At 38.4% G+C, this 13,453-nt stretch overlaps 1 protein-coding gene and 1 non-coding gene across 15 annotated transcripts in view; one reads left to right on the top strand and one right to left on the bottom strand.

Annotated features, from left to right (window-relative positions):
- SUGCT (succinyl-CoA:glutarate-CoA transferase) overlaps positions 1-13,453 on the bottom strand; it is a 796,973-nt gene that overhangs the window by 761,105 nt on the left and 22,415 nt on the right. For 9 of the 14 annotated variants that reach the window (XM_064290193.1, XM_064290192.1, XM_064290195.1 and 6 more), the window contains exons 2-5: positions 12,410-12,461; positions 9,251-9,382; positions 4,440-4,531; positions 3,505-3,555 (exon numbers count right to left, since the gene is read on the bottom strand). In XM_064290193.1, coding sequence (XP_064146263.1) covers positions 3,505-3,555; positions 4,440-4,487 — 99 coding nt within the window. In that variant the 5' untranslated portion in view covers positions 4,488-4,531; positions 9,251-9,382; positions 12,410-12,461. Of the gene's footprint in view, positions 1-3,504; positions 3,556-4,439; positions 4,532-9,250; positions 9,383-11,731; positions 11,771-12,409; positions 12,462-13,453 lie in introns of all 14 variants that reach the window. The other 5 variants (XM_064290187.1, XM_064290184.1, XM_064290188.1 and 2 more) reach the window with 4 other exon arrangements.
- Positions 2,241-2,311, top strand: TRNAR-CCU (transfer RNA arginine (anticodon CCU)). Its single transcript has one exon. It is a non-coding gene; the product is annotated as a tRNA-Arg (tRNA).

Raw genomic sequence — 13,453 nt, 5'->3', positions numbered from 1 at the left:
ACAATATTCAAATGTACACTGATGTCTTTAGTAGCGAGAGTTATAAATTAAACCTAACACTGCCCCTACTGAAAATGTGTTTGTTTTGTTTTGTTTTGTTTTACTGTACTTTAGACAAAGGTTTACAGAACTAGCTTCTCATTAAACAGTACACATACTGTTTTGTGACATTGGTTGCCAACCCCATGACATGTCAACACTCTTCCCTTCTTCACCTTTGGTATTCTATCGCCAGCTTTCCTGTCCCCTCCTGCCTTCTAGTCCTTGCCCCTGGCCTGGTGTGCCCATTTAGTCTTGGTCTGTTTTATGGGACTGTCTAATCCTTGGCTGAAGGGTGAACCTCAGGAGCAACTTCATTACTGAGCTAAAAGGGTGTCCGGGGGCCATACTCTCAGGGTTTCTCCAGTCTCTGTCAGGCTAGTAGCTCTGGGCTTTCTTTGTGAGTTAGAATTTCGTTCTCCATTTTTCTCCAGCTCTGTCCGGGACCCTGTATTGTAATCCCTATCACAGCAGTCAGTGGTGGTAGCCAGGCACCATCTAGTTGTACTGGACTCATTCTGGTGGACGCTATGGTAGTTGTGATCCATTAATCCTTTGGACTAATCTTTCCCTTGTGTCTTTGGTTTTCTTCATTTTTCCTTGTTCCTGAACGAGTGAGACCTGTGGAGTATCTTAGATGGCTGCTCACAAGCTTTTAAGACCCCAGACGCTGCTCGCCAAAGTAAAATATAGAACATTTTCTTTATAAACTATGTTATGCCAATTAAGCTAAATGCTCCCTGAGACCATGGTCCCCACAGCCCCCAGCCCAGTAATGCAGTCCCTCAGGGAGTCTGGATGTGTCTATGGAACTTCCATGACCTTGCCTTGTACAAGTTGTGCTGGTTTCCCCACTATTTTGTACTGTCTTACCCTTCACCAAACTTACCACTTACTGGTAAAACCAAATCTCAAATCTTGACTATTCTGGATAAAATATCTAGGATGTTCTGAAATGGAAGTAAAGAAGCGAGGCAGTGAACACAGAAGTTGGAACAGAAAAGCACAGAACAGAACGAGAAGTATTAAGAGAAGAGCCAAAAAAAAAACAAACCCGTTGCTATTGAATAGGTTCCAAATCACAGGGACCCCATATGTTACAGAGTAGAACTGAGCTTCATAGGGTTTTCTGGGCTGTAATCTTTACAAGAGCAGACTGTCAGGCCTTTCTTCCGTGGTACCACTGGTAGGTTTAAAACACCAACCCTTCAACTAGTAGTCAAGTACAAACCACTTGTCCCACCCAGTGACATCTCCTTATCTGAAGATAAGAAAAAAGAAGGGTCTGAGAATGAAGACAATGGGGGTGTGGCCAAGGTGAGATTAGCCACTGTAGAAAAACAGAGCAGGCCAACAATAATGGAGAACAATTTAGGAAGTCAAACTGAGGCTCAACTGAAAGGAAAAAACAAAAAATAAATCTAAGTTATGCTATAGGAAGACGTAAGGAAAAAGACAGTAAGATCTGAAGGTAGAACTCTAGGTTCAAAATACATTGGTAAACACAAATTCTTAAATTTTTTGGCTTAATCCAGCAGAGCCAAAGAAGATGGTTGCTGGTTCTGGTCTTAATGATTCAAGGAAATTAACATTCAATCGCCTGGATATATAAGAAAAGTGGCAGCAAAGCAATAAAGCTAGGGTTGATGCTTTGATATAAAAGCATTCACTAGATTTGCACTCACTGGATTGATTTTAAACTTCAAAAAGGATGGCAGACAACCTTCCATTCATATGATGAATCCAACACTATATGGATCAGGAAACAATACTGAGTTAATACTTAATGAGTACAATATGGCAGGCACTCGTCTACAAATTTTACATGCATGAATGCAATTCTCACAAAAACCCTAGTAGGTACTATTATTATTGCTATTTTACCAGTGAGGAAACTGAGGCACAAAGAAGTTAGGTAATCTGGCTGAGATCACATAGTAAGTAGAGGAGGCAGGATTCAACAGGCCCCAGGAAGTGAAATGGTAGGGTATGCACTCTTAACTGTTATGATATATTGCCCCTCAAGGGAAGATGCTACGGTCTGGACATAAAAGTGTTGGAAAAAATAGCTCTTCAGTGATGTGATTCCGGGTTCAAATCTCAGCTCTTCTTCTTACTATGTAATTTTTAGAGCTTCCTTAAGCCCCCTTGAAACTCAATCTTTCCTATGAAAAAGGGAATTTTAATACCTCATTTATGAGGCATTGGTGGTTCAGTGGTAGAATTCTCACCTCCTATGTGGGAGACCTGGGTTCAAATCCTGCCCAGTGCACTTCATGTGCAGCCACCACCCATCTATAAGTGGTGGCTTACACGTTGCTATGATCCGAACAGGTTTCAGCAGAGCTTCCAGACTAAGACAAACAAGGAAAAAAGTCCTGGCAATCTACTTATGAAAATCAGTCAGTGAAAATTCTGTGGATCACAATGGTCCAATCTGCAACCAATCATGGAATGGCATAGGACAGATCGACATATTTTTCCATTATGCACGGGGCTGCCATGAGTCAGGGCCAACTCAAAGGCAGCTAACATCGTTACGCACTACATACAAGAAATTATATAGTGTATTATACCTACAATAAGAGGCAAGTGAAATTCTTAAATGGCATTTATATCAAGATTGTTGCTGTTGTTAATTATCCTCAAGTTGATTTCGGCTCATGGTGACTCCTTGTTTGCCAAGTAAACTGCTCCATAGGGTTTTCAAAGCTTTCTGACCTTTCAGAAGCAGATCATCAGGGCCTGTCTTTCAAGGCACCAGTGGGTGTGTTCAGGCCACCAAACTTTCGGCTAGTAGTTGAGCATTTAACTATTTGCACCACCAAGGGACTCTGTATCAAGATCACAGATTGTCAATGAAATAATGCTTTGAATATTTTCACTCTGATGTTCAAATACCTAATTACAGCCTAGGTGCTTGTCTTGGTCATCCAGTGCTGCTATAACAGAAATACCACAAGTGGATGGCTTTAACAAAGAGAAATTTATTCTCTCACAGTCTAGGAGACTAGAAGCCCAAATTCAGGGTGCCAGCTCTAGGGGAAGGCTTGCTCTCTCTGTCAGCTCTGGAGGAAGGTCCTTGTCATCAATCTTCCCTGATCGAGAAGATTCTCAGCACAGGGACCCCAGGTTTAAAGGATGCGCAATCTCCGGGCTCTTGTTTCTTAGTGGTATGAGGTCCCCTATCTCTCTGCTTGATTCTTTCTTTTATATCTCAAAAGAGATTGACTTTAAAACTCAACCTAATCTTGTAGATTGTGTTCTGCCTTATTAACATAACTGCCTCTAATTCTAACTCACTGACATCACAGAGGTAGGATTTACAACACATAGGCAAATCATATCAGATGACAATATGGTGGACAATCACACAATACTGGAAATCATGGCCCATGATTTTTCTGGGGGGACACAATTCAATCCACGACAGTGGTAAAATGCCTTCCATAGAGTATACTGTACCTCTTTGATGATTTTCACCCCTTTTGGATTCTTGATATTGACAGCTATACTCTAAAAATTAAGTAAGTATTAAAATACTACCATAAAGATATTTTTTTAACTATTAACAGTTCTAGTCAACAACAAAGCCATTCAGAGCATAGATTCTCTTCTTTAAGAAAATTTATTTTCTTCATGAAGATACATTTAAATTATCTTTGCTGATTTTAGTTGCAATTAGGATAAGTTAGGACAATAGCAAGAATTATCGTAAATATTTTTCAAATGGTGATACTGGGTATCAGGCAACCAGCCTTCTCCAAAAGAATAACAAACGTAGAGCATCAAATCATTACTCTCTTTTAACAAATTATTGTTCCCATTATAAATTCTCAGGAGATGTTTTAAGGAACTTGGTAGAGAAGGAAGATTAATAGAAAGCTCTATTGTTGCTATTTGGTGACTGGTGAACAGCTAAAATTTCACCTTATTTGAGACATTAGTTATATCTACAAAAAAACAAAGAAACAAGCCACGACAGTATCAAAAGTCTGGTTCTTACCAAAGAATTACACAAAGAAAGCAAAAAAGAAACGATGTTCTTATTTTTTATTTCGGTTAACACTGAGAAAATAAGTACTTTCTGTCCCCACAAAAGATGGCCCCCAAGTTCGTGTGTCATCGCCAACTCCTGAAAATGATAATATGTGCTATTAATCTTTGAAACATTTCAAACCAGCAGGCTCACTCATCGCAGGCATTCACAGGTGCCTGAACGAGATCACTCAGCCCAGTGGAGTCTGCAGCCGAGAGGAGGCCCTGTGAGTTTGTTGACACCACCCAAGCCTTCCACCTGTTTATACAATCACTAAAGTCTCCTCTTTAGGCTGCATGGGCAAGCTACTGACAGTCTTCATTACTAATAAATGACAAATTTGAGGAAAATAATTACTCACAGTTTTTGGCAAGCAAATCAATCCGCTCTTAGTATTTCTAGCATCCATTGGGCAAAGAAAATACTCTTGAGTCTGCGAAAGATCTTTGTTAACTGTAATTAAAATCAGAAAAAATGATAAGTGAGCCCTTATGATAAGGTGGCACGGTAGGGCTAGGTATACAACAATGAAGGAATAAGGAAAGGCAAAATATGACACTAAATAGCAAATGGCCATAATTTAACAGTTTTTTTTACATAAAATTTTAGTCATTTAGGTCTTGCTTCAAAGCTTAAAACCACCAAAAAATAGAGTGAATGTTTTATTCTGAGAATTTGTGGATGTGGGTCAAAGTCTTAAACTCTAATCATTTAATGATACAATCAATCTATTAGCCTGTTAGGCTTTACTCAGTGGAATTAATTAAGGAAAATAGACATTGCCTTTTGAAAAAAGAACAGGGACTGAAAAACAGGTTCATTTAGTAAAAAAATAAACAAAGACAAGAGAAACAGAGGTCACAGGAGAGAGGAGAAAAGGGGTGACACAACTAACTGGAGATGAACCAAGAGCAACACAAAGCAATCAATGGTAAGTACCAAATGGAATGGCATGATAAAAAAAAAAAAAAAAATCTAGAGGAAAAGCACACTACAAGAGCCAGCAAAGGCTTCACTGTGAATGTGTGAATCAATTTAGATACTCAGGCTCACGCAGGACCTCTCAGAGTCAGGAGAGGGTCCAGCCACTTCCTTTTTTTTTTTTTTTTTTTGAAGCACTCACACTAAAACACAAAAAAAAGAAAAAGAAGAAGGAATGCTGAGATAAGGCTAACATTAGATGGTTTGTTTTAAATGTTTACATTCATCCCTCAAGTGGACATCATGTCAGAAGTCTAAATTGGAGTCCCTCCTGCACCTGTGGCCCCTGAGATATAACCAGGGCTTTAGAGACAGAAACTAAGCGCCTATGGCACAAGGACAGGAAATGCAAGGTTAAAGGTCATGCACTGGTAAAACTAGCAGTTTGAGAGACATGTTTTATTTGACCTACATGGTTTTTAAAGTTTTTAACTAGCTACCATGACATCAAAATCTGGAGATCTCAAAAATTCCAACTGCCTTTCTTAGGTAATCTTACAACACAAGACACCTGTTCCTACATTCATTCATTCAACGAATAAGTACTGAGTATCTACTGTGTCACAGGCATGCTTCTTTTGCAGAGGAGACACAGCTGTCGACAAAAGACAAACATCCCCACCCCTAGTGGGGACAGTCCTGAAACAGCAGCAGCAGCATCTACCTGCCTGGCCCTGCAGGCACGTAAGTTTACACCCACTGACTGACTAGCTCTAAAATGAGACGAAAAGTATACTTAAGTTTGATACACCCTTTGATTATCCAGATAAGAATAATTTAAGTCCTAAACTGGAAACTACAACCAAATTTTATTGACTTGAATAAACTGGAGAAGAGGACAAGAAAAGAGATTAGTTCTCTACTGAAATTTGAAAATATTTTCAAGCCACTTTTAATGCACTTTTCTTCATCTCCATGTCGAATAAGTATCTTGGAAACCCAAAATAAATACTATGAGCATTAAAGTGTACTGGACATGGGAGCCAAGGGAAAGTCAGAGCAATAAGTCAAAAAAACAGCAATGGACACTAACTATGAGCAAAGAATGACAATAAGTGTATGGGACACAATAAAAAAAAAGTTGACGTTCAGTTGACTTGAACTCATGGCAACACTGTGTGTGTCACAGTACAACTATGCGCCATAGGGCTTTCAATGGCTGTGATCTTCAAATCATCAGGCCTTTCTTCCATGGCACCTCTGAGTAGACAAGAACCTCTGACCTTAAAGTTATCAATCAAGTGTGTTAACCATTTGTACCACCCAGGGACTCTGTGGGGCACAATAAAGGCCTAGACAAAGAAAGGTCTCCCTATGATGGAAACTAAAAAGCACAAAATAGAAATAGTCCTAAGTAAATGGGAAATAATCAATCTATAAAATCAATACAATACACAGAAAACCCCAATGAATCCTCCAGAACACTACTGAAACTAATAAAAGAGTTTGGCAGAGTCTCAGGTTACAAGATAAACATACAAAAATCACTTGGATTCCTCTACATCAACAAAAAGAACATCGAAGAGGAAATCACCAAATCAATACCATTCACAGTAGCCACCAAGAAGATAAAATACTTAGGAATAAATCTTACCAAGGATGTAAAAGACCTATACAAAGAAAACTACAAAGCTCTGCTACAAGAAATTCAAAAGGACCTACTTAAGTGGAAAAACATACCTTGCTCATGGATAGGAAGACTTAACATAGTAAAAATGTCTATTCTACCAAAAGCCATCTATACATACAATGCACTTCCGATCCAAATTCCAATGTCATTTTTTAAGGTGATAGAGAAACAAATCACCAACTTCATATGGAAGGGAAAGAGGCCTCGGATAAGCAAAGCATTACTGAAAAAGAAGAAGAAAGTGGGAGGCCTCACTCTACCTGATTTCAGAAGCTATTATACAGCCACAGTAGTCAAAACAGCCTGGTACTGGTACAACAACAGGCACATAGACCAGTGGAACAGAATTGAGAACCCAGATATAAATCCATCCACATATGAGCAGCTGATATTTGACAAAGGCCCAGTGTCAGTTAATTGGGGAAAAGATAGTCTTTTTAACAAATGGTGCTGGCATAACTGGATATCCATTTGCAAAAAAATGAAACACGACCCATACCTCACACCACGCACAAAAACTAACTCCAGGTGGATCAAAGACCTAAACATAAAGACTAAAACGATGAAGATCATGGAAGAAAAAATAGGGACAACCTTAGGAGCCCTAATACAAGGCATAAACAGAATACAAAACATTACCAAAAATGACGAAGAGAAACCAGATAACTGGGAGCTCCTAAAAATCAAACACCTATGCTCATCTAAAGATTTCACCAAAAGAGTAAAAAGACCACCTACAGATTGGGAAAAAATTTTCAGCTATGACATCTCCGACCAGCGCCTGATCTCTAAAATCTGTATGATTCTGTCAAAACTCAGCCACAAAAAGGCAAACAACCCAATCAAGAAGTGGGCAAAGGATATGAACACACACTTCACTAAAGAAGATATTCAGGCAGCTAACAGATACATGAGAAAATGCTCTCGATCATTAGCCATTAGAGAAATGCAAATTAAAACCACGATGAGATTCCATCTCACTCCAACAAGGCCGGCATTAATCCAAAAAACACAAAATAATAAATGTTGGAGAGGCTGCGGAGAGATTGGAACTCTTATACACTGCTGGTGGGAATGTAAAATGGTACAACCACTTTGGAAATCTATTTGGCGTTATCTTAAACAGTTAGAAATAGAACTACCATACAACCCACAAATCCCACTCCTCAGAATATACCCTAGAGAAATAAGAGCCTTCACACAAACAGAAATATGCACACCCATGTTTATTGCAGCACTGTTTACAATAGCAAAAAGCTGGAAGCAACCAAGGTGTCCATCAACGGATGAATGGTTAAATAAATTGTGGTATATTCACACAGTGGTATACTACACAAAGATAAAGAACAGTGACGAATCTGTGAAACATTTCATAACATGGAGGAACCTGGAAGGCATTATGCTGAGTGAAATTAGTCAGAGGCAAAAGGACAAATATTGTATAAGACCACTATTATAAGATCTTGAGAAATAGTATAAACTGAGAAGAACACATACTTTTGTGGTTACGAGGCGGGGAGAGAGGGAGGGTGGGAGAGGGTTTTTTTTACTGATGAGTTAGTAGCTAAGAACTGCTTTAGGTGAAGGGAAGGACAATACTCAATACACAGAAGGTCAGCTCAACTGGACTGGACCAAAAGCAAAGAAGTTTCGGGATAAACTGAATGCTTCGAAGGTCAGCGAAGCAAGGGCGGGGGTTTGGGGACTATGGCTTAAAGGGACTTCTAAGTCAATTGGCAAAATAATACTATTATGAAAACATTCTGCATCCTACTTTGAAATGTGGCGTCTGGGGTCTTAAATGCTAACAAGCGGCCATCTAAGATGCATCAATTGGTCTCAACCCACCTGGAGCAAAGGAGAATGAAGAACACCAAGGTCACACGACAACTATGAGCCCAAGAGACAGAAAGGGCCACATGAACCAGAGACTTACATCATCCTGAGACCAGAAGAACTAGATGGTGTCCGGCCACAACTGATGACTGCCCTGACAGGGAGCACAACAGAGAACCCCTAAGGGAGCAGGAGATCAGTGGGATGCAGACCCCAAATTCTCATAAAAAGACCAGACTTAGTGGTCTGACTGAGACTAGAGGAATCCCGGCGGTCATGGTCCCCAAACCTTCTGTTGGCCCAGGACAGAAACCATTCCCAAAGACAACTCATCAGACATGGAAGGGACTGGACAATGGGTTGGAGAGAGATGTTGATGAAGAGTGAGCTACTTGTATCAAGTGGACACTTGAGACTGTGTTGGCATCTCCTGTTGGAGGGGAGAGGGGAGGGTAGAGAGGCTTAGAAACTGGCAAAATTCTTATGAAAGGAGAGACCGGAAGGGCTGACTCATTAAGGGGAGAGTAAGTGGGAGTATGGAGTAAGGTGTATATAAGCTTACACGTGACAGACTGACTTGATTTGTAAACATTCACTTAAAGCTCAATAAAAATTATTAAAAAAAAAAAATATTGGTCCTCTTGCTGTGTAAACTTTCACTGAAAACATAATAAAATATTATTTAAAAAAATCAATACAAATACAAACATTGGCCAGGTTACCACCTGAAATAGCAAGAGAATTAGATTGGATGCTCTACTGAGGAATGGAAGATCCAAGAAAATCAAAGGTTGAAATCTGGAAGTGCTAAGGTGTTGAAACTGATAACAATGTAGAAATCAGAAGTTTCACGGAAACTGAAAAAAAAAAAAGACATCTAGTTAGAAAATAAACATTCTTTGGCATGTATCCAGCTACTACCAAAAAAGATGAATATTTTTTCTACTACCTAGAGCCTGATAAGCACAAAAAACAAACAAACCCGTTACAGTCAAGTCGATTCTGACTCATAGTGACCCTAAAGAAAAACAGAGCAGAACTGCCCCCCAGGGCTCCCAAAGAGTGACTGATAGATTCAAACTGCCAACCTTTTGGTTAGCAGCCTGAGCTCTTAACCACTGTACCACCAGGGCTCCTGATAAGCACAGGATGAGATAAACATAGCATAATAAAATATAATGTAATAATGTACAATATAATTTCAATATAGACCAGAGAATTTTCTGCTAACTGCTTTGGCCTCTTAAGACAAAACCTATGTTGCAAAAAGTTAAATCTTCCAGATCAAGTATTCTATTTATAAGATTCATCACTTAAGGTAAATTATCAAGTGATATAATTATAATTTAGTTCCTGGTGAGTCTTAAATATTAGCAGACTATCCAGGGCTAGCTAATCCTCACTGATTTGGGAATTCTCTTTCAGATCCACAAGGATCAGGTCCTAAAGCGGAAGTAATAATAGTAATTTTTCAAACCTTCTGAAAAATGATGTAGAGGGTTTAAAGAAAATGGACTCCACAGAAGAACTAGATGGTGCCCGGCTACCACCACCGACAGCTCTAACAGCGATCACAATAGAGAACAATAAAGGGTCCCAGACGGAGCAGGAGAAAAATGTAGAACAAAATCCAAACTAACAAAAAAAAGACCAGGCTTATTGATCTAACAGAGACTGGAGGAACCCCCGAGACTCGGCCCCCATATACCCTGCTAACTCAGAGCTGAAGCCACTCCGAAAGTCCACCTTCTAGCCAAAGATTAGGCAGGCCTATGAAACAAACAACAACACATGTGAGGAATGTACTTCTTAGTTCAATCAAGTATACAAAACCAAATAAGCAACACCTGCCCAAAAGCAAAGAGGAGAAGGCCGGAAGGGACAGGAAAACTGGATGAATGGACACAGGGAACCCTTGGTGGAAAGGGGGAGAGTGCTAACACATTGTGAGGATTGCAACCAATGTCATGAAACAATTTGTGTATAAATTTTTGAATAAAAAATTAATTTGCACTATAAACTTTTACCTAAAGCACAATAAAATTTTTTAAAAGAAAAAAAATGGAACAGAGACTCTAGCCTTTAAGTATTTATTGGAGAGAAAGGGCACACAACAATGACACTTTCTAAGCAACTTTATCAGTAGCAGCATCAACAAAACACCAAAATGCTAAAAAGACAACAAATAAAATTGAGAATTGTATTCACAAAGTATGTGTATTTGGGAGACGAAGACAGAAGAACAAGAAAGATGTCAGATAAAAAACATAAAGCAAAGAACTGATCTAAGCTTGGGTGTTTTTCCCTCAAGAGTTTTAAAATTATAAAATGGGAAAATGTTTCTTTTATTAGAAATAGAATGACTTAAGTTGGGGTATTTGGATTCCTTTTTGAAGGACTTTGATTCCTTTTCCTTCTCTCCTTATCTGGTCTACTTCTTCCCTTTTATCCTTTCCTTGTCTAGTTCCCTCTCCTTGCCTTCTCTGCATCCCAGAGTAAGGGGATGTGTCCAGACCTTCTCTTATCTGAGTCTCAAGGGCAAAGCGAGGGCCAGGATCAGCACAGAGTGCCTGGATATTCCTTAGGAGCTGTTTGATCTTGGACAAATTGCTTTACCTCTCTGTGCCTCTGTTTTCTCATTTGTAAACTAGAAATAATAACATCATCTTATCCTGATATAATAAATTAATATAGGCAAAGTACTTAAAACTTTGACTGGCACCATTATAAGTGTTATTATCATCTTTATTATACATTGCATCTTGGCTTCAGCCAGAGCCTTGCAGGTGCATGGAAAGGACATGGCTTGAGCCTTAGCCTTTGGCCCCTTTGAAGAATAAGAAATCACTGCTGTAGGCTGGAAGCCTCTGGGTGGTGCAAAGGGTTAACATGTTCAGCTGCTAACTGTAGCCCAACCAGAGGAGCCTCAGAAGAAAGGCCCGACGATCTACCTCTGAGAAATCAGCAGTTGAAATCCCTATGCAGCACAGTTCTATTCAGACACACAAAGGGTCACTATGAGTCAGAATCGACTTGACAGCAACCAGTAGTTTAGGCTCAGAAGAAAATAAGGAATGGGGAAAAGAACTGATTCCTTTCAATTCTCTCCTCCTCCCACACACAAGAACACTAACATGGGTATTTAGGGAATTACTTAAGAGATTTATTAGCTTGCTTCTATTTTTTAAAGGGAACAATAGCTTTACCTGGTCTTTCCACTTTTATAACTTCTGCTCCAAGGTCTCCTAAATTCATAGTAGCAAAAGGTCCCGCCAATACAATATTAACAATGATAAATGAATTAATTACCATCTTAAAGAATTTTATATTATTTTCTCAAAAGTCCATCAATGCAAAAAAGCTCACATTTAGAACTAAAATCATTAAAACTGTTCTAAAAAGTACTTTGGTCACAGTATACCCCCTTTGACTGAGGAATTCTACATCTAAGCTCTGTCCTGAGAAAGTAATCAGAAACAAGGCAAACATATATGTGCAAGAAGGTTCCCTGAAGTCTAATCCATAATTGTGAAATACTGGGGGATGAGTTTGTAATTGTTACATAATGATAAAATAAATACCATCTTATGTTTTTGTTGGATCTTTAATAACATAGGAAAATATTCAAAATACAACACTACGTGTAAAATGTGGGTAAAACTAATTTCAATATGGTTCTAATTTTTCTTTTGTAAAATCATATGTAAATATGTAGATTAGAAAGAAATGCACAGATATTACACTGGTTATCTCTTAGAATGATGGGATTATAGAATTTTAGTTTTATTTTTTTCTTTTCTAAAATTTTGAAAATAAGCATATAAACATCGTCTCAAAGAGAAGGGAAAAGTCAGTCACCAAAACCTAGTTAAACCAATACAAACCTCGTTAGATCCAGAATTTTTACACCTTCCAATGGCTTCATATTGTCAGTGCCTGGCAAAACACAGATAATATTTAAAGAATATTCATTATTAATTTTCAAGAGGAACAGTGCAGAATTTTTCATATTCTCTTTTAAATAATCTCTACTACCCAAATTATGTTTTTTTCCTTCACAGTGTTTCTGCTTTATATGTAACACAGTAAGCTTGACCTGATAGTTACTCTGTAAAAATTAAAGCCTCTAATAACCAGGTTAGGAAGAAGGGTCTGGCGAGCTACTTCTGAAAATCAATGAAAACCCTGTGGATCACAATAGGCTGATCTGCAATTGATCATGGCAATGGCACAGGATCGGGTAGCATTTCATCCCACTGTGCATGGGGTCCCCATGATCTGAGGCTAATTCCACAGCAGCTAACAACAATAACAAATACCAGATTACTCCCAATTAATAAAATCTACAACTACATGAAGATATTTTGTGTAACAAAAAATATCCTAAGATGTGGGCTATTGAAGGTAGCAACAAAGCTCTCTTGCATGTTTGCTCTACTTTAAGGATAGGGAGGAAGGAATGGGCAAAAAAAAAAAAAAAAGCTTATTAAACAATTTGAAATCACATGTATATTTCTTTTTTTTCTCTTCACCCATAAACTATAAAAATTGATAGATCAATAATTATATTAGTAATTCATCATATACACGTAATGGCAACATTAAATCACAAAGTCAAATTTTAGCCAAATAGCCTACAAAGTTCAGATCAAGCTGAATTGTACTTAAACCTACATGGGGAAAAATGATAAGCAACCAGTTTGAAATATTTCTAAGAAATTCTGAATGTAGATCCATCACCAGTGGATTAAGAAAAAGGTTACAGAATTTACATATATATAAACTTGAAATGATTCTTAGGTAAGAGATCACAGACCACAGTGCTCTAGCACAGAATACTGGAAGTCCATATGGCACGTACTTTCTCCTTGAAATAAGCCAATTTATTATTTTCCAATAAAGAATTGCTGTCACAGCAATAGGAAATA

The sequence above is a fragment of the Loxodonta africana genome, chromosome 8, assembly GCF_030014295.1.
Source record: "Loxodonta africana isolate mLoxAfr1 chromosome 8, mLoxAfr1.hap2, whole genome shotgun sequence".
NCBI classification, from domain to species: Eukaryota; Metazoa; Chordata; class Mammalia; order Proboscidea; family Elephantidae; genus Loxodonta; species Loxodonta africana.
The sequence above is the reverse complement of the archived record's forward strand: the minus strand, read 5'-3'. Positions and strand labels throughout refer to the sequence as shown.